This window comes from Nasonia vitripennis, chromosome 2, assembly GCF_009193385.2.
Source record: "Nasonia vitripennis strain AsymCx chromosome 2, Nvit_psr_1.1, whole genome shotgun sequence".
Classification (NCBI taxonomy): domain Eukaryota; kingdom Metazoa; phylum Arthropoda; class Insecta; order Hymenoptera; family Pteromalidae; genus Nasonia; species Nasonia vitripennis.
In genome coordinates, this window is record NC_045758.1 from 33,383,224 (window position 1) to 33,411,080 (window position 27,857).

At 50.9% G+C, this 27,857-nt stretch overlaps 1 protein-coding gene across 5 annotated transcripts in view; it reads right to left on the bottom strand.

The window, feature by feature from the left end:
* LOC100116811 (plexin-A4) overlaps window positions 1–27,857 on the bottom strand; it is a 176,867-nt gene that overhangs the window by 82,599 nt on the left and 66,411 nt on the right. For all 5 annotated transcript variants that reach the window (XM_008206574.4, XM_032597499.1, XM_031924382.2 and 2 more), the window contains 2 exons: window positions 27,409–27,824; window positions 26,180–26,929 (listed from right to left, as the gene is read on the bottom strand). In XM_008206574.4, coding sequence (XP_008204796.2) covers window positions 26,180–26,929; window positions 27,409–27,789 — 1,131 coding nt within the window. In that variant the 5' untranslated portion in view covers window positions 27,790–27,824. The remainder of the gene's footprint in view (window positions 1–26,179; window positions 26,930–27,408; window positions 27,825–27,857) is intronic.

The window sequence follows — 27,857 nt, forward strand, 5'->3', positions numbered from 1 at the left end:
GTGCGAAAAATGCATTAAGTAAATTTCTGGGCCAACTGACGCCGCTCGAGGCGAATTGGCGACAGAGCGTGCACATCTCTTGGCGGCGCAATAATGACGCGAGAGAGCTCGACGGCAGCAGCTGGCAGGAGGAGATTGCAGAGCCGCAAGTATTTAAGATTGCACGCGCGCGTAAACGCAAGTAAGCACCCGCGAGAAGCAGCAGACGGTACGACGACGACGACGACGACGACGTAGTTCTCGACGTGCGACGAGGTTAACAGCATGCAAACCGCATTAGAGCCGACGCCTTCTGCTGCTACTGCTGCGTGTGTTGGCTTAAGCCTCGCCTCGGCATTTTCCCGGCGTGTAAATAATCGTTAGAGGCGAGGACGATTTTTTTCAGTAGACGTCAAAGCAAATTTTCGCAATCAAATTATCGCGTATACACGTCGCGCGACTTCACACACAGGATACGACGACTGCTTACTCGTGCTCCATTGCTCGCGAAAATCGAGCTTTTTATAGCAGAGTCGCGGCTGCTGCTGCTGCTGCTGCTGTCTCGAGCGCGCGATTTATTTCGCCCGCGGTAAACCTGAGATGTACTACTTTTACTAGCCTGCGCTGCTCCACTTGCCCTTCTTCTCGCTCTTTTTCTGCGTTTGTTTTCGGGTTATACTGTACGCTTTTCTCTCTCTCTCTCTTGAGGGGGATTAGTTTTGTGGCTGACGTAAACAAGTTTTTCACTTAATTTCAGACAACGATTTCTTGACGAGGCCGCGGACAATTTTCATAAAAGTCTTTATCCGTGGGGGTGTGAGAAAAGGGGGAGTATTGCATTAACGAATGATTATACTCGAGCGAGTGATAAAACGGTTATTTTTTCCTCCACAGCTCCGACGGCGATGGAGGCGAAGGCGCCTGGAGTACACTGATTTTTCGAGTTAATCGGAAAAAACGCGTTATGCGTCGCTTATTTTCTGATAAAAGCGCGCGATTTTATGGGGATTTTATTATAGGTCTAGCGGCTCCGAGGCGCAACGAGCGTTATACACAGTGTGTATAGCCTCGAACGCACACACTGCAGCCAGTCGATTACACGGCTAGAATTTTGTTTATCAAGGCCGTAAACCGGACAAGAGAGGCTCACTACCACCAGCAGCGCTCCGGCTCTAGCTGTACACGGTATACAGCAGCAGCAACAGCGAAGGAGGGTAAAAAGGTTACGCAACGAAATTGCCCCCTCCTTCTTTTTTAGCGAACGAGCAATTTTCTCTCTCTCTCTCTCTCTCTCTCTCGGAGCCGCGCAGCGCCTTCCATCTTTTTACAGCTAGCTCGCGCGAATGGGATTTGAATTTATAACGCTGGAAGAGAGAGAGAGAGAGAGAGAGAGAGAGGCGGCCTGCAGTATCTTCGGCTATTGGCTAGCTCGGCCCGTATCACGTATAGATACCTGTGTATGTAGACGCGTCGACGCCGTCACGTTTCTCCGGTGCTGTACACACGCCTACGCGATGTAGCGCGCACACGTGTGGCAGAGATTTATGCAGCTCGAAAGCTGCACGCTCTCATTCTTTATTAAACGAGCGCGCGAGCATCGGTTTCGCGCGAAAATTTCAATGCGGACGTCTGTATTATAGAGTCGTTGTTTGTATTTTGCGGTAGACGGAAAAGTGCGCGCGAGCATTAAAGCCGCCGGGGTGAATAGGAAATGAGTGTATGCGGGGGAAGCTCGGCTGTATAGCCGCAGCAGTCACGGGCAATTGAAAATCCAGGTTAAAGAGCGCGACTACGACTCGACGAGGCTCTAAGGAACACAAACTTCGATCGCCGCTCGCGGAAACGGGGAAGTGGAGGAAAAGCAAAAGAAGCCGATGCTATTACGAGCTGTGCACGTACAGCGCGGTGGCGGCGACAAAGGTTAAAACGCTGAAGAGCATCGAGGCATCGCATAGGCGCTCACAGGTATCTTTCACAGGTCAATCAGTTCTCCGGGAGAAAAAGAGAGAATCGAAAGAAAGCAAAGGGCGAGAATATCTCTCGCGGCTTTAATTGGCAAAAAAGAGTGCGGGAAAGCGAAAGCATGCTCGGACAAAGGGGCGCCAAGGAGTAGAAACGTGTACAGCCGAGCATCGGAGAGAGAGAGAGAGAGAGAAAAAAGAGGGGTGGCGACCGCGAGAGAAACGGCAAAAGCTACATCGCGTGACTCCTCCGGCCGCAGAGTGAGAGAGAATAAGAGCGAAGCGAGGCGGGAAGGTGAAAGAGAGAGAGAGAGGCGACCGCGTACTCACACGTACCTCGCAGTTATACATCGCGTGCGAGAAGGGAGAGAGAAAGAGCTCCGCGCACGACTTGCTCGCGGAGGGTCGATCCGGGTGGCGAGCCGCTGCTGCTACCCTGTTTACACTCACACACATACGCGTTGCGCTGATCGCCGAGCTCTCTCTCTCTCTCTCTCTCTCTCTCTCTCTTTCTCTCTCTCTCTCTCTCTTACGGAGCGAGAGGAATTAATATGTGGAACATGAACATCCGGCGTTGTTATTGCTCGACCCGGGATGATGGAGCGTCGAATCCTCTGCCGGCCCGTGTTTGCTTAATTAACGCGCGAGCTTGCAGCGAACCGCGGCTTTTTCGCGTATCGCGCATAAATAAGCTCTCGTACGTTGACCCACCCTCTCTCTCTCTCGCGCGGAGAAGAATCGTAATTACGACGCCGACCCGTACCTCTTCCAGGGACGAGCTTTGTAAGCGGAATTCAAAGTAACTACTTCTTTCCAGCGCGCGGAAAACAGCTGCGTCAAAGAAATTAGCACACGCGATGCGTACGGCGGAGATAAAGAAGTCTCAAAATAAGGCAGAGAGAGAAAGGGAGAGAGAGGAAGTAGAAGCAAAGCGTTTATTAAAAGAGAGCGAGCGCGGGCGGGAAATAAAACGAGGCAGTAAAGGGCGCATTCAATTTGCGCGCGAGATTCAAAGAGCGCGCGCGACGAGCGTCTATATATATACCGCACCCACACCCACTTTCCATCTATATATATATATATATTTTTTGCCTCTCTCTCTCTCTCTCTCTCTCTCGCTCTCTCTCTCGCTTAAGCGACCCGCCGCCGTCGCATTTTTCCAAAGATCGCTTATCGCTATGCCGAGCAAAAAGAAATCCATTAATCGAGCGACCATAATAAACTATGCACGAACTTTCCTGAAAGTCCATTAATCTTGCGAGCGCATCTGTCTGGTATATTGAGCGTACGCAAATCGCAACAACGATCGCATTTCGAGTTCGCCGTCGAAATTCGCTCCTCCTCCGCCGACTTTGGAGAAAAGAGGAAGCAACGACGCTTGCGCAACGACTGGTCGATTCTTCGCGCGCGGCACAGGTAGGCGCCGAGAGAAAATACATGCAGCAATGAAGGGGAGGTCGCCGGCACCGCATCGATTCGCGCCGCGACCATTCATAATTCCGCGCGCGGGCAATAACGATCCTTATCGGCGGCCCGGCTCTCGAGCTAAACATAACCGGAGAAATGAGCTCGCCGCCGCGCATCGTCGATACGTACGCGGCCGTGATGAAGATGCGAATTTTGATTTACGCGGGCGCGAGCATCGCTCATATCGGCGGAATCGTGAGAGCTTTGTTCCGCGCTTCATATTGTTTTGTTTGCGCTCTGCCTATACGTTGCTGTCTCTCGCTACTCCACTCGTGCGGCGATGTTTTATTGTTGCGGAATTGGGTTGGCTTAATTAAAATGTTCGCTGAAAGCGCCATCGAGCTACCTGCATTATTGAGGTTTGTTTGTTCACTCGCGATTTCGCGTTGCTAACACACATTCGCCAGCTCCCTCTGCAAGGCTATACACATTTTTTTTTTTGTTCTCTCGATGGAGGATTTTTGCGCAAATTAATTTTCCCCTCTCTAGCGTATCACTTTAGCCGACAGGAAACAATCCATCTCGTCCGGGCCGCCGCTGCGGATTATTAAAGCGCTATGGTTTACAGAGAGGAATAACGTATTACCCGCCGTCGCGACCGAGTTCGAATTCGCGGAAACTTTGCCACAACGCGTTTTCGAAAACTGAAACAATTTTCTTTTTCTTCTCGAGCTATGTACGCGAAAGCAACTCGCGGTCGATAGCCTCTTTTAAATTAAAGAAGACCATTATGCTCCCCGCGCGTGTACCAGTTTGAAAAAGTTCACCTACAGCCCTCGGCATTCTTCCTTTCTTTCTTTCTCTCTCGATAGCTGTGCAAGAACTTTTGTATTCGATATATACCTATACATTCATTCGAACAAAGCCTCGACGAGGCCGTCTGCGCAGCCGGTGTACAAATGCATTTTAGACTTATGAAACTGTTTTTTTTTTGCCCCCGCACTTATGGATGCGCGTACGTAGAAATCAACCGCAGAGTCGATAACGTCGCGCGCGAGAGGACGGAAATAATCGAGGTGAACGCTCCGGCTAAATGCAGTGACACATAGCCCGGTAAAAACGAGAGAGACGGCGCAATTATCTTTTTACCGCAACGACACTCTCGCGTGTGTTGTATTGTCGATATGCCGAGTCGCGCTCTCTGTAGTGAAGTATTAAATTTTCAACTTTTTAAATCTCGCCGCTGCGGCGGCGGCGGCGGCTGCAGCGATAGAATTATCAGCGCGGCGAAGCAAAGGGCGCGAAATTCCGGCGGAATTATCGCGGCTGCACGGAAGCGCACACTGCGACTGACACAATTGTTTTATCGGCGGCGGCAACGCTCGCTGCGCTACTGAGATATTGTTGACGGTTAATTTTTAACGCGAGAGAATCGGCATGTATAGGAGATTTTTCGTCGGAAATGTAATTATACGTTACGCGAAAAACCGACGAGAGTCGTCCCATTATACAGCAAGCGTCGCGCGAGTGATAAAAGCAGACGGCGAAATCCATATCTCGCTCTCCTCGGTTCACGGGGCTGACGATGTTGGCAAAAATTTTCCCACCGAAGAACGTGGCTCTCTCGCTGCACAGCTGGCCGCGGCGGCGAACGGGAGAGAGAGAGAGAGAGAGAGAGAGAGAGAGAAAAAAAAAAGAAGAGCTGCCCTCCCCGAGGCACGTTTCTCCGCTTATCTCTCGGGCAGCAGTAGTAGCGTTTCCCTCTTACTCATTACTCTCGCGCCTTCACGACTCGAAACGATCGGCACAGTGCTCGGGTTCCGGCGCGACCGCAACCGGGTCGGCGGCGGCCATTATGATTTCGAGAATCGTTACGGCGCAGTTATTAGCGTGTAGCTCCTTTCTGTGACCAACTATTCCGAAGCTTCGAAAAAGTCCGATTTACTTCAGCTCGAACGGAAATGTTTGTTATTGATTTTCGCTCGTGTACACCAGCTCTACACGGATCATTATACGTAATAACGTTTTATGCTTGCGGCGGCGGCGAAAACTTTTCATCTCGCCGATTTTAATAGACTCTCCCGACTTTTCCGCGAGGAGAGTTTCTTCCAATAAAACAATAATTAACATTTACGTAAGCCGCGCGCGGCGGCTCTGAAAGTTCGAAGCATAATGACGGGTCACACGCTTTACTGCCGTCGTTTCGCGACGACGAAGAGACCCTCAGCGATCGTTAGATTCCCTGGTGATCACTTTTTTTCACCCGATTGCCGGAGAGAGAGAGAAAGAGAGAGAGAGAGAGAGAGAGTAAGAGACAGCCCACTTCCTCCTCCTCCTCGTCGTCGTCGCGGCATAAATTTCAATTTCACTTTTGAGATTGCTCGCTCTCTCGCCGCTTGTCGCGTTATTAGCTCGACTAATGACTTTTACCGCTGCGAAAATCATCGCTCGCTCTCGCGTGTGTGCACACCACTGACTTTGGAGCGCATTAATTTTTCCTAATAACGATCATTAGCCGCGAAACTGTTTAAAGAGGAGAAACCGATATAATTCGGCGCCGAAACTACGAATCTTTTTCTCACAACGAGGCTGCAGCGTTTCGTAATCCTCGTGATCCTGCCTGAATCAGAGTTCGGTAATCGAGTACACGCTCGCGAAATAAAAGCAGAGGGGCACGAGTCTCGGGAAAGTTTCACTGCGCGGTATACGGCACGCACTCGTCGGTGGCACCACTTGTTTCCCTTTAATAAGCCAAGTAAAACAGAGAGAAAGAGAGAGAGAGAGAGAGAGGGAGCAGCTCTCTCGCGGAGGGAAAAGGCACTAAAGCGAAAATTGTAGGACTATAGGATAGGCTATCATCATAAATATTTGCCTCGGAAACTCCGCTGCTGCTGCTCCTGCTGCTTCTTCTTCTTCTTCTTCTTCCATCACGCCAATCTCAATTTCGTCGACTCGCGCGTACATTCGCAATATCTTCTTCCTACTCTGCAGCAGTAGCTTTTATACCGTAAGCGCTTGTTTTCCCCGCTATGCACTCTCAACTTTTCATTCTCCGTTTCTTCTGCCGCCGCCATTTTCCACTTTTACACGGCAATTTCGCCGGGGTTTCTCGCTGCGCTGCAGTCGGCGAGCGACGTCATTGCAGCAGGCCTCGTTAAAAACTTTTCCGGCGACTGCGCCCAGCCCAGCCCCGTACCCCCGACGACTTTTATGCTCACTGTAGACAAGTTCAGCCTCGCGCGCACATGGACTAGAGGGTGGGAGAGACGGATATTCAGCGATTTTTCCGAAATTTTACGGCCCCCCTGTAGCAGCCTCGCTTTCTGAAAAAAAAGAGAAGAGAAGAAGTACCGAGAGGGGGCGGGGGCGGACCCCCTCGCGCGCGCGCACAGGTAAGCATCGAGCAGACGGCGCCGATGCAGCTGCGAAATTTATTACCGAGCCGGGGTTAAAGCCGATAAAAAAGGGGGGATTTTCGAGAGGATTACCCTCCCCGATGCCGCTGCTGCTAGACGACTACGGGGGCTTCAAGAGCCCCCCGTACGCGCGTGTATGCGAAAGAGCCAGAGAAGGGCATGTGCGCGAGAGATGATGTAACGGAGAGAGGGATTTTTAATCGAAGCCAGCTCCCGCCCAGGTATTAAACGCAAACAGCGAGGCTGTATTTTTTAGTTTGTTTGCGCGCGAGATTTCGGCCGCGCGGCTCTCCTTTTTCGCGCGCGCGCGCGCGACGAAATTGCCTTTCGGAGTGTGTTTGGAAATTGCCGGGGATTTACGCTCCCTTATTACGTTTCGTAAATATAAAATTGTCGCTCGATCGCGATCTAATTATGCATCCATACGCGCCGTATTCGGTTATAATACACCGAGTTTGTAATTAGACGAGAGCAGGAAGCGTCATCTCTCGCTATTATTGAATTAATTTCAGCTTCATTATGCACCGTGTACACCGATCGTTAATGCAATAACTTGGACGAGATAAAAACTTTAGCCAGGAGAGAGTGCATCTCGCAATTGTACCTCGTGATTTTAATTGCGTAACGACGACGACCTCGTTTGAAAACAAACTAATCAGCGAGGAGGAACATTAAAAAAGTATCGGGCGGAAAAAATTTTCCCCGGCGTTAAAAGAGGAAAGTCGAGGAGGAAGAAGAAGAAGAGGGAAAACGGGTTTGCAGAGAAATTGGTAGTTCTGCAGAAGGCTCGCCATCTCTCTTGCTCTCTACTCTCGTCTACAGCAGTAGCAGCAGCAGTAGTGGTAGTGAATCGACGTCGCGCCCGCTCAGCGGAAAAGACGAAGATGCATTATTACGTCGCGCTCGCAAGCGCTCTTACCTGAATCTTTAATAATCGCCCCGCGTCCCTTTCTCTCTCTCTCTCTCTCTCTCTCTCTCTCTCTCTCTCTCTCTACCAAGAATTGCACAGTTCCTTTGTTCAAAATTGGAAATTCTCCAGTTACGCGCGGCAGTCTCTCGCCTCTTCCCTTATCGCTCGCGTCTATATTCTCGCCCCTACCCGCCTGCTCTTCTTATTTTTTCCTCCACCTTTCTTTCTCCCGACATAATAAACAAGCGCGAATATATCTCACGTGCGAGAGCTGCGCGCTCCATAATTCTTTCCGCGGCCTTTTATATTACGCGATTTTCGAGCTGACGGATGGGCTGAAGCCGCTGTCACGATTACGCACTTTATTTCAAAGGGAAATGCCGAGGGGTATTATTCGTGTTTACCAGGCTGTATTATGCACCAGCGTCGAGGCAAAGGAATTTCGAACGAAAATTTTCACTCGTTGCCATTCACGCCCAGCTCCCGGGAAATTAGACGGGGATATTTTAATTTCTTCTTTAATTGTCGGCATCGCACCGGAGCTTTCATCCGAGTTTGCGCTGCTTCTTTATGCGCCGCCGGCCGACTCGCTGCTGCAGCGCTGCAATTTGTCTGCGGCCGTCGTAAAGAAAAAGACCGGTAAGCTTTTTTCCGATACTTCCCGGGTATGGTCCCCCCCCCCCCTCGCACGGCAGTCTAATGATATTCATATTATACAATATTTTTCTTCTTCGGCGGCGGCGCGAATGCACCACTCGTCTTTCTCGAGAAAGGAAAGCCCCCGTCTCGCCTAATCGATATTCACGAGAGGCGGGAGTGAGAGGGGACTTATTGCATTAAAAAATGCGATATCTCTCGTGCATTATTTCCCGTCTATGCCGCGTGATTAATTTCGCGAATGTCTGACACGCGGATATTCTTGTTCGAGAGGTAATGCCGCGATGGAGGGCTGAAGTTTGCAAGTTCAGCGAAAAAAAAAACAATGGGTATACTTTGCGACAGCGAAAAACTCGATGCCTGCATTCTTTGTGTTATAAGAATTCAAGTCCCCCAAGAATGCACGGGACAATAAATTTTACTCTCCGCAAAAGTTGCAAAGTCCGCTACTCGCGCGGCGAAAAATAACAGAGAGTATACGGTGTACACTCGCTTCTTTATTTACCGGTGTTTATCGACAAGCCGTATACCGCGCGTATAAGCCGCTTAGAGAAAAGTCGAGCAAACTTGGAGCCTTTTTCCACTATATAAAATTATATTTCAGAAATTCAGCCGCGCGCGCGTTCTGTCCCAGAGACACAAAGCCCGATAATTCAGGGTGATTGGCAGACAGGTGTGCGCGAGCGAGCGCGGGTCCATTGCTCGCGAGTGACTAATGAAATTTCAGACTCGACTCTGGCGCGGCCCAGTTTAGCCCGGGCGAGCATCAGCGGAAGTCGAGTTCTCCCCGCGAAATCGAAGCCGCGGAGGAGGAGTAATTTTTCCGATATTCACAATGGAGGGATCCGCAGCCGACGTAATTTTAATAAGTCACGCCGCAGTGAGCATCCGCGACTTTTTTATTTCTTTGTCCGCGTGTACAGGCATCGCATTTCTATGGACCGTAGCGGTGTGCGGCTCTTCTTCTCCTTTTTTTTTTTTTTTTTGCTGCACAAGGGAGGGAAGATAGGGCTTTGTGTTTGGTCGATTAAATTCAGCGCGGGGGGCGCTTGCCTATTGAAAATTCATATTTCGATTGTCGATTCGACGGCGAGGAAAAAGTACGCCTAACGAATTCCAGTCCGTGTTTTGCGCTGGCTCATTGATTATATCAGAATCGCCGGGATGAATCTCTGATGCGCGGCGAGCTTTATGCTGCGCAAAGGGAGGATTGAAACGAGATTAAATCCGTTCGCGGCGAGGTATTTTTGGGGAGAGTTTTACGGTACGATTCTCGAGCAGTGGTTGTCCAATAACGGTTAATTACATTTCGATTAGATTAATGGCTCTCGTATAACGGAATCGATTTATTGGTTTGGTAATAACGTGGCTCGCGCCGCATAGTATAACCACGTCAATATGCGGACTGGAGCAGCAGCATCCCGCGATATTATATAATTAACCCTGTGGCGGGACCGTTTTTAACGGCGTCGCGGTGGATATTGAATTTGCTGTTGATTAGACGTCAATACACGTCTAGTGTATAATATTATAGTGTGTGTTTGCAACAAACTTACGTGCTTGACGCGACCGACATAGAGTTTGATGGTACTGATAGACTCACCTGCAACAGAAAAAAGAAGGATATGCGTTATAATCGAATATTCCCAACTCAATCACGGCGGGGAATTTCTTACGTGCTATACACGCGAGGGAAGAAAGTTCTCAAAAGAGCCAAGCTCTTAAGCCCTTCCTCGCAAGCTCGAATTCAATTAGATCGATGAAATTTTTCAACTGCATCGGCGGCCCAGCTTCTACAATTATATGAGGCAGATGTTGATTCGGAAAGTTTTTCGTCGGTCTCCCAGCTGCCAGGCTCTCTCTCTCTCTCTCTCTCTCTCTCTCTCTCTCTCTCTCTCTCTCTCTCTCGCGAGCGGGGATCGACATTTTAATTGGAAAAATCGTAATTGCCTCGCTCGCGAAGATACCGGCGCAGCGGAGCTTTTTTTCCTCGCTCCATCTCTCTCTCTCTCTCTCTCTCTCTCTCTCTCTCTCTCTCTCTCTCTCTCTCTCTCTCGCCAGCTCCTCTTCTTGTATATATCATCGACGCCGCGGATTCCCTTATGGATTTCCCCGGCGGCTCTCCTCGTCGCGTCACGTTCCAATAAACTCGAACCCGCGCTAACAGTCTCCCTGATAACCAAGTGCAGCGAGAATTTTTTAATCCGAGCATCGTTTGCAAAAGCTCGGGAAATTCGAAGCACGTGTTATGACTGCATACTGATAAGGGGGAAGTCTAGAGAGCGTCCGAAAAAGTGTTCCCGGTCCGATCCTCGGAGCGCGTAATATCGCGCGCGAACTTTTTCGGGATATTAAAGTTCGCGGCGCACTCGTTAAAAAGCCGGCCCCGTCGGGAAACTCCGCGTACAGCGGCGAGAGAGTAGTAGCCGTGCAGCAGCAGATCAACGAGCCGCGGCGCGGCAACGACGCAGTCATGGAAATGCGCTTAACGGGCAATTAACCGCTTTCCCCCGGACTCATCTCCTTCTTCTTTGCTGCTCCTGGCACTTTTTTCCGCTACTTGCGCTCTCTCTCTCTCTCTCTCTCTCTCTCTCTCTCTCTCTCTCTCTCTCTCTCTCTCTCTCGGGAATAAGTAGCGTGTGCGAGTCGCGTGCGCAGTTCCTAAAGCCCGCTTTGTAATTATATGCATATGTCACGATGCAGCGTATACAGGTATGAATGTTTCAGCTCGTTATACGCGGAGAGACAAACACGCGTATCGTATCGAAAAATTGCTAGGAAACAGCTCTGCGCGCAGGCGCTGCACAATTTAATACTTTATCAGACACGGCAACATCCGGCAAAATAGTTTCTCCCTCTGCATGCGTGACAAAGCTGCTGCGAGGCGTACGCGGCATAGCTCGCGCGGAATAATTGAGAAGGCTCGGCTAGAGCGAGCGTCAAAATATGACGGCTGCCGAACTGCGCTGCGTACGTATTCTTCTTTTTTTTTTGCTCCTTTCCGAAACTCGTTTGACTGCAGCGCGATTGAAACGTGACGGAAGTGCGCTGCGGGGGAATCGACGCACACATACGAGGGTGCCGTGGCTGTCGGCTTTTTTTCGCCGCGGCGTGCTGAATAATTTACCGGTTTATTGCAGCGCGGCGCGCTTCAATCGAACGTTTCACGCCGGATCTTTTCCTTGCATTTTCCGTATAACGACGTAAAACAACGCGGCGCTAATGCTCTCCACTACAGTGTCCCCGTAGTATAGTGACCAAATGAAAAGCCTCTACTATAGAGCGCACTTGATCCGTACGTACGACGGCTCTTCGAATTAAACGAAATCAATGTCAAAGGTGTCTGCTGGTAGACGGTGCGATGAACGAAGCGCGACGAAGAGCGGCGGGAAAAAAATAGAAAGAACATCCCGAGCTACACTCGCATAGTATATACACGTATATAAGGTCGCGTCGGCGGCGCAATCGCGCGCCCAAATCGCTCTCTCGCTCCATTCAGTGCGGGGTACTTTCATTGCGGCGGGCGTTCAGAGCTCGCGAGCACAAAGCAGCGACGGCATAGCAGCAGGCCTCCGCCATTAATTATCAGCGTGTCAATTAATTAAATGGCACGAAACACAGAGCCAGCAGCGGCATCCCCCTGTGCTTCGATTTTCATCCACCTATGTGTGTGCCTCCCCCCCCCCCCTTTTTGTTTCAATCGCTGCTGCTGCGCTCACAGAGAGAAAGCGTATACGTACGCGGGAGGTATATAGTCTCTAGCGTTTGCCCTCTCTTTCGCTCTATTATATATACCTCGCTGACTGCTCCGTATAATTTCCCTCCTGCCGCTGTCCTCGTCAGGTTTCGCCGGCAAATTTGTGCCCGCGCGCGCGGACCCTCCTTTATATAACCCGCAGAGCAAGCCTACATTCTCGAGCGCTGCTGCACACGAACAAAAATTCACGGACTCGTGTGCGTGTACGCGCAGGTATTCAGAGCATGGCGATGCTACAATGAGGGAGCCGCGAGCTGGGTGCACGTGTATCAACACGGCAGCCAAGTCCGATTGTGTACGTGCGCGAGTCTCTCCCTCCCGAATGTACGCCACTATGCAAATAAACACGCGTGGGCTATCGCGTTGAAAAAAGACCATGTATATATATACCATTTGACACTGCGAAATTAGTTTAGCGAGACGAGCCGTGACCGCGAACGCATTAGCGCGAGTTCGATTTCACGTAACACCAAGAGCAACAAAACCTGTAGAGCTGTAACCGGAGAGAGCCGTTTGAAAATACACACTGCTCCGTGTAAAATTATTTATACCATAGAGAGGGCGCGAACTAATTTGCCAACTCGCATATGATACGAGCAAGAGCCTTATCGAGACCTTTGATTCCGTGACTGTTCGCACTCGGCGCATGCGTGCGCTGCATCGCTGCTGAACCTGTCGTCGACCCTCGCACTGCACACACAACTTTACACTCGGTCTCGGCCGATTGCTCTGTTCGCGATTATTGCTTTATACTGCACACGGCTACACTGTTACACATATAGGCGGCAAACTTTCGACCCGCGCGGCCTGCGACCGAGAGCCCTCGACGCTGTGTATATAGCCGAGAGAAAATAATTATACCGCCCGCGCTGCGCTGATTAATTAAGGGATTTTCCGCTTCGTTTCGCTTTCGTGTATCGATGAAAATCCTCCGTTCCCGATCGTCCTCTTTTATTTTCCGTCCGCCGGTGCAGCGGCGTTAATTGTTAATTTTTTTCCTCCTAACAAAAAGCAGCGGACTCGATTACGTCGAGCATTCTTCTCTTTCCGGGGCTGCTGTTACGATTTAAAAATGGAAATTAACAATCGGCCGCGAAACAATGGACCACGCGCCGACGGATGAGCTAAGACGGAAGATCGCAGCAGCAGCAGCAGGCGGGGATCTTATTTGTCCTACATAATTACTCGCGGAGGGCGAAGTGCAAACAAAATTTTTCAACGCAGCGCGTGAAAAGCGCGCGGAATTAAAATCCCGTTAGCTCGCTGTCCCGCCGGCTCTCTCTCTCTCTCTCTGCCGTGGGTGCCCTTTTCAATTAGCATTTTTCAATTAAAAGCCGTGAAAGCAGCGAGAATCCCTTGCCGTTGAAGGAGCGCCATTCATTCCCTAAATCGCAGTGGCTGGAAAGCCCCTCTCGAGTGGCTCTCTCCAGGCCGACTTAAAACTATTTTCTCCTCAGCTCGTCGAGTTGTTGTCATTAAAATCCCGGCAAACTTTGATGAATGCCCCGCGCGAATCCGGATTTTTTACCCCCCCCCCCCCCCCACCCTCCTCTCTCGTCGCTCTTTGTTTCTCTGCACAGCTTCGCCCGCGGATTATAACCGTGTCCGAGATAGCGTGAAAATGGCGTTTTTGAGAATCAGTCGAACTTTTGATGGAACGACGCATCCCTTTGTGCGCTCTGAGGGAAATTTCAATCCCAAACTTCTTTCCCCGGCGACAACGAGAGATCGGTCGGTTGCGCACGGCTTGTAATTTCGAGAGCTGCAAGCTCGGCACCAATTAAGGAGAAAAAACGGCGGCAGCGAGTTAATAACTGACTTTGTAGTTGTGTACAGACGAGGAGAGCAGTAGCGGCCAGAGATGAAAACGTAATTCCCAGGGCAGAGGGTATACACACACGCGCGCGGCAGCTGTAACATGGACTAGCTAACGAGAGTCGGTGGAAATCTGGAAATAAATTAGGAGGGAAATTAATGCGTGGATGATGCAGGCAGGGGCTATACGCGCGTCTAATAACGAAATACGAAGGACGAGCACGCGATCTACCAGCGGCAACGAAGCCGAGATAGAGAGAGAGAGAGAGAGAGAGAGAGATGAGAGGATAGACGTATAAATCGAGGGGGCGCCAGCACCTTCCCGCCGCGCGCGAGGATCATTCGATCGCGCGCGCGCGAACGGAAATAAATCAACGCCTCGCAATTGAAGTTGCGCGCGCGCGCGCAGGCGCCTTGGCACATTTAAACCAGCGCGGACTTTCCCGCGGTGAAGGGGCAGCAGCGATACCTCGACTCTCCTTTTATTTCCTTTCCTCGCTTTTGTTTTCACGACCGCGATGATTTATTAAATCAAGCAGTAGTGGGATTCGCTTCGTTCTTCGGGGTGCATCAATCGGTATTTCGCAAAAATAAAATGAATTTTTGACTTCAGAGCGCCGGCATACGCGGGTTTATCCAAATATTTGTCGCTGGATCGTCGGAAAAAAAGATGGCCACACAAGTCCAAGGTTTAACGCGTCCAACAGGATTTTTCCGTCGTGTGTTTTTTTTTATCTTCACCACCCTCGCTAATCTTTTCACGGCTTTTACATTTTTACCACGTATACAAACACACAGATCCGAAAACGAACTAACGCACGAACAAACGTTGGCTCGATCCATACACGTACGTATAAAATATTGACCGATGGAGCATCGGGCGTAAAAAGCTCGCCGTAGCTACGGAATAAAGTTCGAGGCGGAAAGTCTACATTTAATTAGCCGCGAACAATGAAGAAGCGAGTCCTCTTAAATTAGTAAGACGTTAAGTAATTGAATAAGCGCGCGCGAGAGGGACGATTTTACGCCGGGCTCGCTTTTAAACGCTGTTTCGCGACTCTTTTCTTTATCTTGCACAGCAGCGGCTCTAGAGCTTTCTCACGTACCTTTTGTGCGAGTAGTGCGGCGCCTGTCAAAACAAGCCAACTTGGAATTAACGCGCAAACAATGTCGGCGAGTCGGGAGAGAGAATCGCACTTCAGCTGCGATTAAAATAACAATCAGGAGGTATACGTACACGTTTTCTTTCAACCTGTTAGATCGGGAGACAAGGCTTCGCTCGCTGCTTCTTATCTTATCTCGTTGTAGCGTTCGATAGGGAGGGCCGTCGAGCGCCGCTATAATTAAAGTCTTTGACGTAAAATTTTCCTGTCCACCATGTAGTACACATCGGAGCGGAAAAGTCCGGCGGAAGAAGGAAGCAGCGGAGGCGAATCGAAGAGACTTTACAGCGCCGGCCGCCTATATCTCGACGGGGCAATATTTCCAGGGTTCTAATATAATATCGGGACTCTAATTGGCCGCGGCCTGGCCGTAATCCTTATTTATGGAAGCCCAGCTCGCGCACACCACCTCTCGTGAAAGGTCCATCGATATGATTTTCCTCTCACTCTACTTCCTCTTTCTTTCTCTCTCTCTCTCTCGCAGACGCGACGTCGTCTCTCCTTTTTTTCAGACTTGCTTGCGCGGGGGAACAGTATCGATTTACGTCCTCCGAGCGAGAGAGCCTCCTTCAATGCCTCTCTTTCTTCGCTGGACAAAACGACCTCCTTAAATGTGCTTATGGGCTCTTTTTTACTCTCTCTAATTCGCCCCCCCCTCTCTCTCTCTCTCTCTCTCTCTGTCCGCGTCAGCTCGCGATCCTCTATTTGTCTAGCGAACAATAACTCAGAGTTGCGAGGATTATTACGATAATTTTGCGGAATAGGATTGGCAAACGAGCGACGGTAGCGGTCCGCTGCTGCCGCTGCTGTGTTTGCTCCTCGTTTCAGCGAAACAATAAAGATTAATGATGCTCCCGCCGCGCTCATTTTCCGCTACGCTTTTTCTATACCTGTCGCGGCTGCCGCGGCAGCGATGACGAAAACCTACGGGTAATTAATAGCGATAAAATTCGCATACCTTTCTCTCTCCGCTCGCAGATATTATTCACGTATATCGCTAGCGAGTCGGTACGCAGCAAAAAGAGGCAATAAAAGTCATTTATTTGCAGGGGCGATTGATGATTCCGAAAAATGAAGCGATAAAACCGTCCGATTTGCTCGAGCGCGTATTATCGAATGGAAAGTCGTCCGTCAGTCTCGTTAGTCGCGCAATTAACCAGCCAGTGTACGAATGCCGAAAAATGTTCGCATGGAATAATCCCCAAAAATTCAGCGGAGATAAATTATTCACAATAACGCTGCCTCCCGATTGAAATCACCCGACAGCGCCGATGCAGAAAAAAGGGCCAAAGCAACGAAATTTCAAAGGGCGGATCGCGTGAAAGGAGATCAGACGCAGGCGCCTCTAATCCATCAGAGAGGCTAAAAAAGAATCGATTACGGGCTCGGGTGAGAAAGAAAGAGCCGCACCGGGTAAATCACCTTTCATCCTCGCGCTCTCGGAAATATTTCAGCGGCGAATTTTTGTCATACCCGGCGATCGCCGCGCGCGAAAACAATATCTACGGAATACACGCGGTGTATATCTGTATAGATCGTAGCGGAGAACGCTTTGTTGGGACTCGCGGAAAATTCTCGGCGTTGCGTCACGTAGGCTACGTCGAGAGTCCTGCAGTCGCGGAATAGATACGTATATACGCCGGGGCAGCTGCTGCTGCAGTCTACAATTAAGTGAGAGCTCGCGCGACGCGCCTCGAGCATGACAATATTGCTCGATTCATTCCGGGTTTATTAAAAATTGCGCCGCGCCTTTGCTTCGATTTTCCTATTCCCATTGGACTCAGGAGGGCTCGTCCGTATATTATACACGCTTATGCGTTATCAGTGCAAACGGAGCGCGAAGGCGGAATAGAAAATTTATCGCGCAATATATCCTCGAAAATTGAGTACAGCGCAGTCTCCTCTGATTTATATCAGCGGGCAAAAACGCACCGGCGACTAACGATGTTTAACGATAAGAGGATCGCGAAAGAAAAAAAGAAGCGAGCTCCTTTCCGGTACAGATAGCATTCGATAGAGGGAAAGCGGATTTCGGCAAAGTCGCAGGGACTGCTGCTGCAAATGGAGCAGAAATTTCGGACTGCAGAGACGGACGGCTGGTGCGGTAGTGCTGGTTTGGCGAGTAAATTTCAAACTTGCGTATTGATTTCTAATAGACGTCGCAGACAGGGCTCTCTGTATACCGCTGTTATGGCGCTGGAATACACGTCGATGTTCGATGACACATACGAGCTTGGTACGGAGCTTTCGCACGCCGCGACCTATTTCTCCGGCTGAGCGCAAGATCGACGCCTGATAAATGCCTCCTTTAGCGAGAGTTTAACGCGCGCCGATAAATCAATCCGTCGTCGGCGGTATACGTACAAACAATCGCATTGAGAAAAGAGTTGCTGCTGTACTCGCGGTAAGTATATCGCGCGATAAATCATCGACACCTTGTAATGCATGCACGCGTATCCCTTGCGCGAGAAATAAATAAGCCCTCGAGAGTATAATAGCGAAAGGCAAACAATTCATTAGAGAGCCGTCGGGGGCGCCGAGAGAGCGGTGCGATTTACAAATAAATCGAAATGCCCCGTTCGTCTCCATTACGGGCGCGCTTATCTCCGCATCCGAAAATATAAAGGCCGAAAAACTCGCGGCGCTAAATCACGCGGGAGCGCGTGTCGATAGCCCCATTGTGGCTCGCACACACACACACATACGCGCGCGCGCGCGCGCGCGTTTCTCCAAGGCCACGCGGCGGCGGAGAAAGCTTATAAGAGTCCGGTCGATCGGCTTCCGCCGAGAGAGAGATCCGAAAGAGCAGCGCAGCCGTAACCCAGATAGGAGTATACGCGCTTTATTCGCACCGCGCGCGGGCCATCGTCGTATATATCGGGCCGCGATCTCCATTGCCCCCCACCATCGTGCGCAGCTCCCAACTTCCTTCCTTTATGCTTCCTGCGTCGTACATGAGCGCCGATAAAAAGCGCCTCGAGGCTCTTTCTATGCGCCACTTTTATATTCGGCTCCGTTCCGAGAAGAGGACGCGGAACGCGCGCAGTATTCATTTGTTGAGAAATATTTTACGTCCTTCCGTTGTTGTCTTTTTGTTTTTATTGTTATTCGCTCGCTGTGTGTATAGCTTGTTGACGCAAGCTTTTATCGCGTTGTGACTTATTCCCGAATCCCGTGTGGATTATCGTTATACGGGGCTCCGTTCTCTCTAGCGCGTTTTATTGGCTCGTTAATTCGGAATTTCTTACAATACACTTAATCCCCTATCTGTTATTATTACTGTAACAAAGTACGCGCAACGATAAATTACCGCTCGAGAGAGCAAAAAACTTTAATGAATCCCATAAAATATAAAACGCGCCGTATACAGCACACAGTACACATTCGTAAATCACGGCAATTTTAAAATGCTACCTGCCAACGATCGTTTGTTATATACGGAAAACTGTCGCGCTTCGCGATTTTTTATCCTTATAATATTTCATGATATCGGATCGCCGCAATTAAAACTCAAAGTCGCTATACGTAGCCAAAATCACGGGAAACGTGCTGGAAATTCGCCGCGGCCAGAAAATAAATGGAGCAACGCCGGTATTTATACAGTAGACAATATAAACTTGAAGAGCGTGGAAAAAAAGCTGCGGTGAAAAATTCCGAAAGAAATCTCAACTCGACTCGACTCGTTGACCCCGCGTTTGTCGCGAATGCGCGTTGCAAACACACACACACACACACACTCTCTTTCGCTCCGTTCTTTTTTTTCAAACCCATTCGAAACTTTTTAATTGCGAGGTTCACTCCGGGCGCGAGGCCATCCAATTTGCGCGAATAGCTTTTCCCCGAACGTGACGCCGCCGGTTTCCCTCTTCGCTTTTTATTGCCGCGCGCTTTTTTTTTCCTCCGCTCTATACCTCTTTCCGTAGATATAGAATAGCAGGACGCGCTTATAAACGTGCGTGTGTGGTGTAGAGAGAGGCCGGACGTCTTTGGAAATACATCGACGATTCGCCTTTATCTATCGTGTTTAGCTTCGCTGTGTGGAGAAATTCTCCCCGCCGCGGCCTTTTCCTTTTTATTATCCTTCGTTCGGAAGGTCGAGAGAGAGAGAGAGAGAGAGAGAGAAAGAGAGAGAGAGAGAGAGAGAGAGAGAGAGAGAGAGAGTGAGAGAGAGAGCCAAAGGAGGAATATTATGGCTGCTGCTGCTGACGGTCTCGTGCGTGCGCGACTTCGGGAAACTCCGGCGATTTACTCCGGAAATTCAATCAAGAGCTACGTCTTCGAACCCCCTCCTCTTTCCCGGAGCTCTTGCTACTGCTCTGTATATAACGAAATCGAGGGGATATACCTTTTTTGCGAGCGTTTCTTTTCCACGATTACCTGTGATTACCCCCCGGCAGCGTTCGAGCTAGAGGATATTATATATATTATTTTTATGCGGAATCTCGTCGGGGAGCGTAATAAAATATTTTTACAGTCAGCTCTGCCCCGATAAAGAAAAAAAAAATCCCGTCGCCAGACACAGAGAGAAGAGCGCAATTATACGCGAAACGGCTTTTCATCGGATGCACACGCACAGACGGATTTCCAATAAAGATCGTCGCGATGGGAAAAACGAAAGCCAGCGGAGAGCTTCATATTCACGCGGTCTCTCTCTCTCTCTCTCTCTCAAAGTCGGTACACAGCCGGCGCGGTCACGCAGCGCCGTAACTTTGGGGCGGAAGCGTGTTTGGCCCGGCAGCCTTTGGGATTCCATCGTGTGTACAGCGACTATCGACGCGGCGGCGGCGGCGGCGACGGCGGAGGCAACCACCCGCTCCTCCTCCTCCTCCTGCTCTCACGTGCGATCGTAACAGGTTCGAGCACGTACGTACGTCCGAGTCGTTAAACGAGCGCACCCCCCTACGGTATAGAAGCTGCGCGCATCCGCGCCTCGGCATAAGCGATCGATCCTATCCCGCTTTCTCTGTATATAGCCGTTGCTGAAAATCTCGAGCGTTTATTGCGTGCCGGCTGAAATTGATTAATCAATTGAATCTCTCGGCGATGAATAATGAAGCGCCGCTAATTTATCGATCGAAAAAAGCCGGCCGACGATCTATTGCTATTATTTCGTCTTCCGCATTGCCGGTCACTCTGTCATTCGGGCTTTTTCCGCGTCCCTCCTTGCCAGCAGACGTTTTCTCACTCCCGCGAGAGACGCGACGACTCCGTGTTCGCCCGTGTGTGTCGGACTCCTCTGGGAAACGCGCGCGCAGTAAAACGCCCGGCAAAAAGGCAACGGCGAGCTGGCTGAAAAATGACCGAGAGCCGCTGCTGCTGCTGCTGCTGCTGCGTTGTCGTCGTCGTCGTCGTTTCCGAGCAATTATTGGCCATCAAGTGCCATTTATTCTAACCTCAAACTTGTTTTATGTTTTCTCGCGCGTCGGCGGGACAAGTGGACTGTAAACACGCCTTTGGAATCTCGAAGAGAGAGAGAGAGAGAGAGAGAGAAAAAGCGAGTCGGAGCTTCGTGACGATAAGCGTTATTCGATAATCCGCGCTAGTAATTCCTCGGGTTTGAACTCTCTTGCGCAGCTACTACTGTATCGCGACTGGGCTCTCTAACTTTTCTCACATACATCGCGGGCATTAGGCGCACACCTATAGATGTGCCGGCGGATAAAGTTTTATGAGCGTGGCTTTTCTGAAATTTCTCGCTCCGCGCACAGAGGTATGATCGGAAAACTAAGATATCCCTCCTATCGTTCTCGGGAAAACTACTTGTAAAGTCTATTTCCGGCTCCAATGGGCCAGAGAGAAAGAGCGGGGGCCGTTTAACTTTCCAAAGCGCCACCGTGAATTTGAATGTCCGAGTAGTAGTCCGTATGGTCATTACCGTAAAAATCTCCGGATATTCTATTTTTATGCGCGAAAAATGGCCGTAATAACTCGCGGGCTGTATAACAGTTTGAATAATTCAGCTGGCGTACTCGCGCAATCGATATAGACACACTATGCACATAGTAGTCGTTAGCCGCGCATCCACTGTGTACCAAGAAATTCACCGGCGTAATATAACAGCGACCTTTGATAAAGCGCTAATGTCCGCTTCGCGCTTGCGCGTGTCTCGCTAATTGCAGCTAATCGAGCGGATCGTGAGAGACCGCGAGCACACGAGGGCTGTCCTCGCCGGCGAGGACTGTGTGTTGACGCCTTGCTATATTGCCGACCTTTGTCCGCGCGCGAATTTTTCAAGGCCCCGACTGTGGGAAAGCGCGTGTGATACAAAAGGCCGCAGCAGCTGCAATTAATCGAACAAGATTCCCTTATCGCTATGATCTATCGCGCACGGCGCTTTTCGCGCGGAAACGCCGGAGAAAAGCGACATAAGCGCGCGCTATGTACCGGGATAACGAGTTTGCATTAAATACGACGTCGAGAGCTGTCATCGGCTTTTGCGACAAGGGCGACTCGCTTGTATTAATCACGCGGACTCATTTACATCGGCTGATTACACTTGTTAGCCCTTTAGCGGCCACCGCAGCGCGAAACCAGTTTGTCACGCGCGCGCGCGCGCGCTGCCAGAACTAGTTCACCCGTGGAGGCGACAAAAAACGATGTTATATCCTCTCTCTCTCTCTCGCGCTTCCGCTGACAAATCTCCAGCTGGTCGCTCGCTCTTCGGCGCGAATTATTCGCGATTCGCCGATGAATCATATCGACGCGCGCGGTCTGTTTGGCGCTGAATACTACGACGTACCGAGAAAGCTCCTCCGAATAGCGTTCGACGATAAATCAAACGCGGAATCGCGGCGCATATTGAATGGATCTCGGGCGCTGCACAGAGAGACGCTACGGGTTATATCGGATAAACGCTCGGTGTCTCGCAAGAATTTCAATAAACTCCGCGATAAAAATGTATATCCTCCCGCTCTCAGCTGGAACTGATCGAATGATCGCCGAGAGGAAAGAAAAAGGAAGCGTAGACTGCAAGAGCGTTCGACTCTCGTAAAGAAGATGCAATTCCCGAATTTAGAGTTTTCCCCCGCGAATGCTCGGATTTGAATTAAGATAAGCGGCTGCTCAAAGCGCGCATCAATTTCGCCGGGAGTAAGTCTCTTTCTCTTATGTACGGTATTACCCCCCCCCCCACCCCCTCGCCACCTTTGGAAAGTGAGAGAGAGAATTTCAAGGCTCGACTTCATTTCTTCGGCTGCCGGCATCCCTTCTTTTCGCGCAGCGCTCCTCTCGAGCCCGGAGAATCCGAGAGAGGCAGAGATAAAGATCGCGAGCCCGGCAAAAGGACATTTCTCATGGCTTAGCCCTCGTTACAAGCGCAACGAGTAAGAGAGAGAGAGAGAGAGAGAGAGAGAGAGAGGAAGAATCGAACCGGGTGGAGGGGCAAAGAGAAAGCGAAATAGACGGACGACGTAATAAGAAGGAAAAAACGCGCGGTGCACGAGGGAGGGAGAGAGAGAGAGAGAGAGAAAGCTTGTAAAAGAAGGCCGGCAATGAAAAAAGAAGCAAGACTCGAGCCTAGACCAAACAAACAGTTCTTATCTCTTTATACGCGCGCGAGCGAGGGGAAGGCTTTCTCTTATCGGAGGTATCGGAACCTTCACTCTCTTTCTCTTACGCTCGCGCTCTGTCCTCTACACACACACGCGCGCGTACGCGCAGTTCCATACTCTGCAGCAGCAGCGTCAGGAAGGAAGCCTTTGTCGCGCGCGAACAAACGACTGCAGGATACTTTACCTTCGCTTCGCTCTCCCTCCTTTTATTCCTCCTCTCGTTTATACAGTCTCCCTCTCCTTTTTTTTTTTTTGACGAATGCGCGACTCCACTGTGACTTTATTTCGACGAGAGGGGCGATCATTTCGCTACTGAGCCCGGCAGCCCCCGACTCGAGTGACTCTTGATTGAACATTTTCATTCGCTTTTTTCACGGGAAAGAGAGAGCCGAGTTCGACTCCGGATTTTTCCTACTGCAGCAGTAACGAGTAACGAGAGGGACTGCCGAGCGCGCGAAGCTTTTCCACCCTGAATGGGTTATTTAAGGATCTTTTGTCGAGAGCTGCGATTCAATTTCAAATTAACGTACTTTATGTTTTCTCTATCTCTCTCCGCGGCGCTGCGGAAAACAAATGTGTGCTGCGTAACGAGCGGCCGTGAGAGCCGCGACGTTTACGATTATTTCTGCGCTCGTTCATTTTTTTGCCGCCCTTATCTCGGATAATTAGATGCTTCGGAATTTGAAAAAATACTTTCACCCGTTCTTCGCCGCGATTAATTCGTCCCGCACGCTTTCAATCAAGCGGTCCTTGGCAGTTTCTTTTTTTTTCCACGAAAATTAACGTCGCCTTTGCCGAGTGAAGGTAAAATTGCGCTGTATTTCATCGCTTTCCAAATGCCAGAAACTCTGTACTCGTCAGCCGCTGATCGCGGAGCAATTATTAATCCTACAGAACCCTACATCGAGCCGCGGTATTGCGCGCTTCAATTTGTCACCGGAGAAAGAGCCGCGTACGTCGCCGCCCCATAGCGATGATAAAGAAAATTCCAGGACTGCCGCGCGGGAGAAAGGAGAATCGCATGCGCGCTCGTCTCTCTAGAAAGAGAGCAGAAAAGCTTCTGGCTTCCGCGAGAAATCATGAATCGGCTCCCGAGACTCTGAGGGACGTGCGAATGGAATCGGTGGAAGCTAACGTACAGCCGCGCGCAAGACGAACGACTTGCTCTCCTTGCGGCGGCGATATTTCTGCCGCCGCCTTCGTTTTTTCCCCTTCGCATATAAGAGCTATGCTACCGCACCTGTTACGTAAATACACACACACACAGGTGTGTACTGCGGCCTATACCTGCCGACCGCACGAGAGCCAATTGATTTATTTCTTAATGGACGAGGACGTGGATGTAGAGTATTATACCTAGAGGAGATCGAATCTGCGCTTCAGTTTTCCCCTGGCTTTGGCTCATTCAGCGGAGCTGTTTTCATTTAACGTATAGGTCGCTGCGGTGCGCCGATCTCGCGGAGCGATCCGCTCTTTCTAGTGCGCGGGGTATAACGTACCTGCAGCCGCTTCTCTCTCTCCATGCAATCGTACATCAAACTGCCTCGTGTTAAATGAGGGATATTCAAAAGTTCCTTTCTCCGCGCTCCCTTTTTCCACCGAGACGCTACACACACCGCAGCGTTTAATAAGCGTAATTGTTAGCGCGCAAAGGGCGACGTTTATATATCCTTTCGAAATTCCCGCCATGAAAAAGACGCGACTCTGGGTATAATTTTAATTCGTTAATTCCTCGCAGCTGCGGCCTACTTTCCGGCCAGTTTTCAACGCGAATTCAAAGGAAATACCTTAATTCGCGCTTTGAGTAGGCTGCTGCAGAGGCGGGAAAGAAGAGATTTAAGAAAATGAATGGCTGCTGCGCCAACAGCCATTCGAACTTTCGCGAAATAACTTTTCCTTTTGAAACGAATTAACGTCTCTCTGTGTGTGCGTGAGGTGCTCGCGCCCTCCGAGTAAGTTGAAGCCCAAATGCGGCCCGAATATCTTCAACACAAAGCGCGGAGCTTTCAAAGCGAGAAACCCTCCCCGATTTAGACCTACATACGGCGCGGGTAAAAAATTCGAAAAAGCGAAAACGAAAAGCAGTCCCTTGTAGGTGTATACGGTGTACACTCCTTGTTTCTAGGTTAAGTTGCAGCGAGCGAGAGAGTCTCTCTAAAAGACCGAGCGAGAGCTCGCGCGTTGAAAGTCACGGCTTAAACACGGAATGTCCTCGAGTAGTCTCTCTCTCGCGCTCTTTGCATCAGGTTCGCGCGAGAGAACACGTGTACTCGCGCACAGTCCAGATTTTAGCGCGAGAAGATCGGAAACGCGGATAAAAGCCTTGGCTCGTTTCGCGAGCGCTTATCTCGCCTGCACTGCGGGACGAGAAATGTTTCTCTTAATTCGATTATTTATGCCGTAAGCGCTGTTAATTTAATACACACAGGCACACACACACTTGCGATTTGATCAGATATTCCGAGAGAAGAAAGTTCGCTCCGTGTGCTCGAGAGATCGCGATTTATCGCTCTTTTATTTACAAATTTAGGGCTGTCCTGCGCGAAACACTATAAGTAAGACATTCGAGAAACCGGGGGCGATTAACCGGCAGATTCGCCGAATGCACGAACTCGTTTACGCTCACGAGAAATCGTTAATAAAGCAGCGATTATCGGAGCCACCAGGGACACTCCCATCCTGTGCGGAATTTATAGAGAAGGACGCGCAGTAAAGCCTACCGTTTTTGTCTACGTCAGCTCGTTTGCACACTCGGGTAATGCATACATGCAGGAGAGCAGCTAGCGCTTGTATACTGATTGGCCGACTCGCATCGGACGGACGGATGACGAACGATCATCGGGCCTCGAATCGACGGGCTGTCGAGCTTCTTTCCGTCACTCGGCACTCGCCGCGCTCCTGCCCTTATATACACTCGCGGCCGAGGGCTATTTACATTTCTCTCGGCGGTGTATACGTGTAGCAGTGGCAGATCGATCGGCAGCCCGCGGGAGACGACTGTTTTTCCTTACGTGTACGCGGCGATTTCCATTCGCCGGGAACGTCGATCTGTTTGTTGGGAAACTCGTTATTAAATTTTCCTCGACTCGTTCGATGTTTTGCGCTGAAAACATTTTTAATTACACGCGACGTACCACACTTGCGCCGGGAGTTTCAACGTTTTTCCCGGCCGGCGCTGCAGCCACGAATCCGAGCGGGCTCTCAATATAATTAACCTTCCTCTCTCGGAAATTCGATTTCTCCTTTTTCCCATCGGCCCCTTCGCGTCGCGTATGCGCCTGCCGCTCTCCGGCACGCAAGCTGCAGCTTCTCGCTCTGTGTGTGTGTGTGAGTGTATGTTGCGTCATTCCCGTATACGCGCACGCACGATCACTTCATTTCGCGGATTCGCTCGAGATTCGTTAAGTGCTGCGCGCGGCCCGCGGCACGTGATCGCTCGATGCGGCTTTAATTGCGTCGACACGCAACGCGCGGGAGTACCTGTATGTGCCTGCGAATCTCTCTCGATGCGGCAGAGCGAGAGAATCGAGCTATGAAAGATGGTAAATCGTAATACGAACTTACCGTTGAGACGCAGTTGTGACTGGGCGAGATGAAGTCCAGGCCGCGCTCGCCGTCGCCGCTGAAGCACTTCTGGATGTTGCTCATGAACCGCCGGCGGATGGCCTTGAGCGAGTAGACGCATAGGGCCGACTGGGCCTTGGGCTTGCTGTTGTTGGGCCCGTCGCTCTCGGCGAAGACGGCGAAGAGCACGTCGTCCTGGGGCGTGTTGCCGAGGTCGCCGGCGAGGACCGAGCCGGCCTTGCCCATGTAGGCCGCCTGCACGAGGTTGTAGGTCTTGCCCTTGCTCGTGCACTCGATCGGGATCTCGGTGTAGCTGTAGTAGTGCTGGTCGTCGTGGCAGACGCGCACTAGCTTCGAGATGTAGACCGCGGTGCTGGTGCTCTTCAGCTGGGTCGTGAGGAAGTAGCTGAAGCCCTCGCTGCTGAAGCCGTAGACGTAGTTGATGGGGTAGCGCTCGCGCGACAGCGAGTTCACGTACATCCGGGTGCCGGTCGTCACGGCCGAGTCGGCGATGTTGAGCATCCGCTCCTTGTCGAGGCTGCGCGAGCTCACCGCCGGCACCTCCGAGCGGTACGGTGAGTTGCCGGTGTAGGTCACGCCGACGTACATGACCTGGCTGACCGGCGGGTTGGGCGGACCCGGGGCGATGAACGCCACCGTCGAGGCCGTCGCGTTGTTAGCCACCACGGGCTCCTTCACCTCCTGCACGATGTTGGAGATGTTGCCCAGGTCGCGCACCATGCACATGCCCTGCAAGGGAGAAAAGGCTGTTAATCATGCTCCGACTGCATCCTGCAGCCCGAGATACGCGCTGTATCCTGGAAGAGGCGTTCGCGGGAGGCGATAAGATAAAAAGTTCGACGAGAGATTAATTGCGAGGCGTTTATTGTGCTTTCAAAATTCGCGCGCCTGCATATGAGTCGCGAGAGCGAGAGTGAGCCAGCAGCAGCAGCGGGAGGAGAAGCCAGTCACGGCGCAGAGGTTCTCTTGTTCGTTTGACTTTATGGGAATTCCTTATCTGGATTGGGATTCTGCTGCTTTTTTCCCTCTCTCTCTCTCTCTCTCTCTCTCTCTCTCTCGCGCGCTTTTGTCCCCCTCTCGGAGGGATTTTCGCTAGGTTGTAACTCCGGCGTGTTCTCGTAGCGAGCTGGCACTTGTCTATAAATTACGAGCTTTTTTCCAGCGCGCTATCGGAATCTCTCTCGGAACTGAAATTCACAAATGCCTACCTGGAAGAGACTTCCGCAGGAGATGAGCCGAGTTGTGGTGTAGTCGATGACGAGGGCCTTGTTGACGTTGTCGAGGAGCTTCTTCACGACCTCCCGGGGACAGTCCATCATGGAGCACTCGGGCGAGTCCTTCTGGGGTCCGGTCACCTCCTTGACAACGAGCTCGAGGGCCGGCGATAGCTGGTAGAGCCTGTTCACCGCGCCCACGTAGACGCGGCCGGTGTTCTTGTCGACGACGAGGTGGTTCATGCGCTCGACCTCGGGATCCTGGAACTGGGCGACTATGGCGTCGGGCGAGCCCAGGAGCAGCTCCAGCTGAAGCGCCAGCAGGCACAGCAGCAGCGCCCCGCGGGCCCAACCGCCCGCCCGCCCTGGCCCCATCCTCAGCGACCTGGATGCACCACCGGTTGCGCAATCTGTAAATTGAAACAGTTTTCTATTATTTTTCT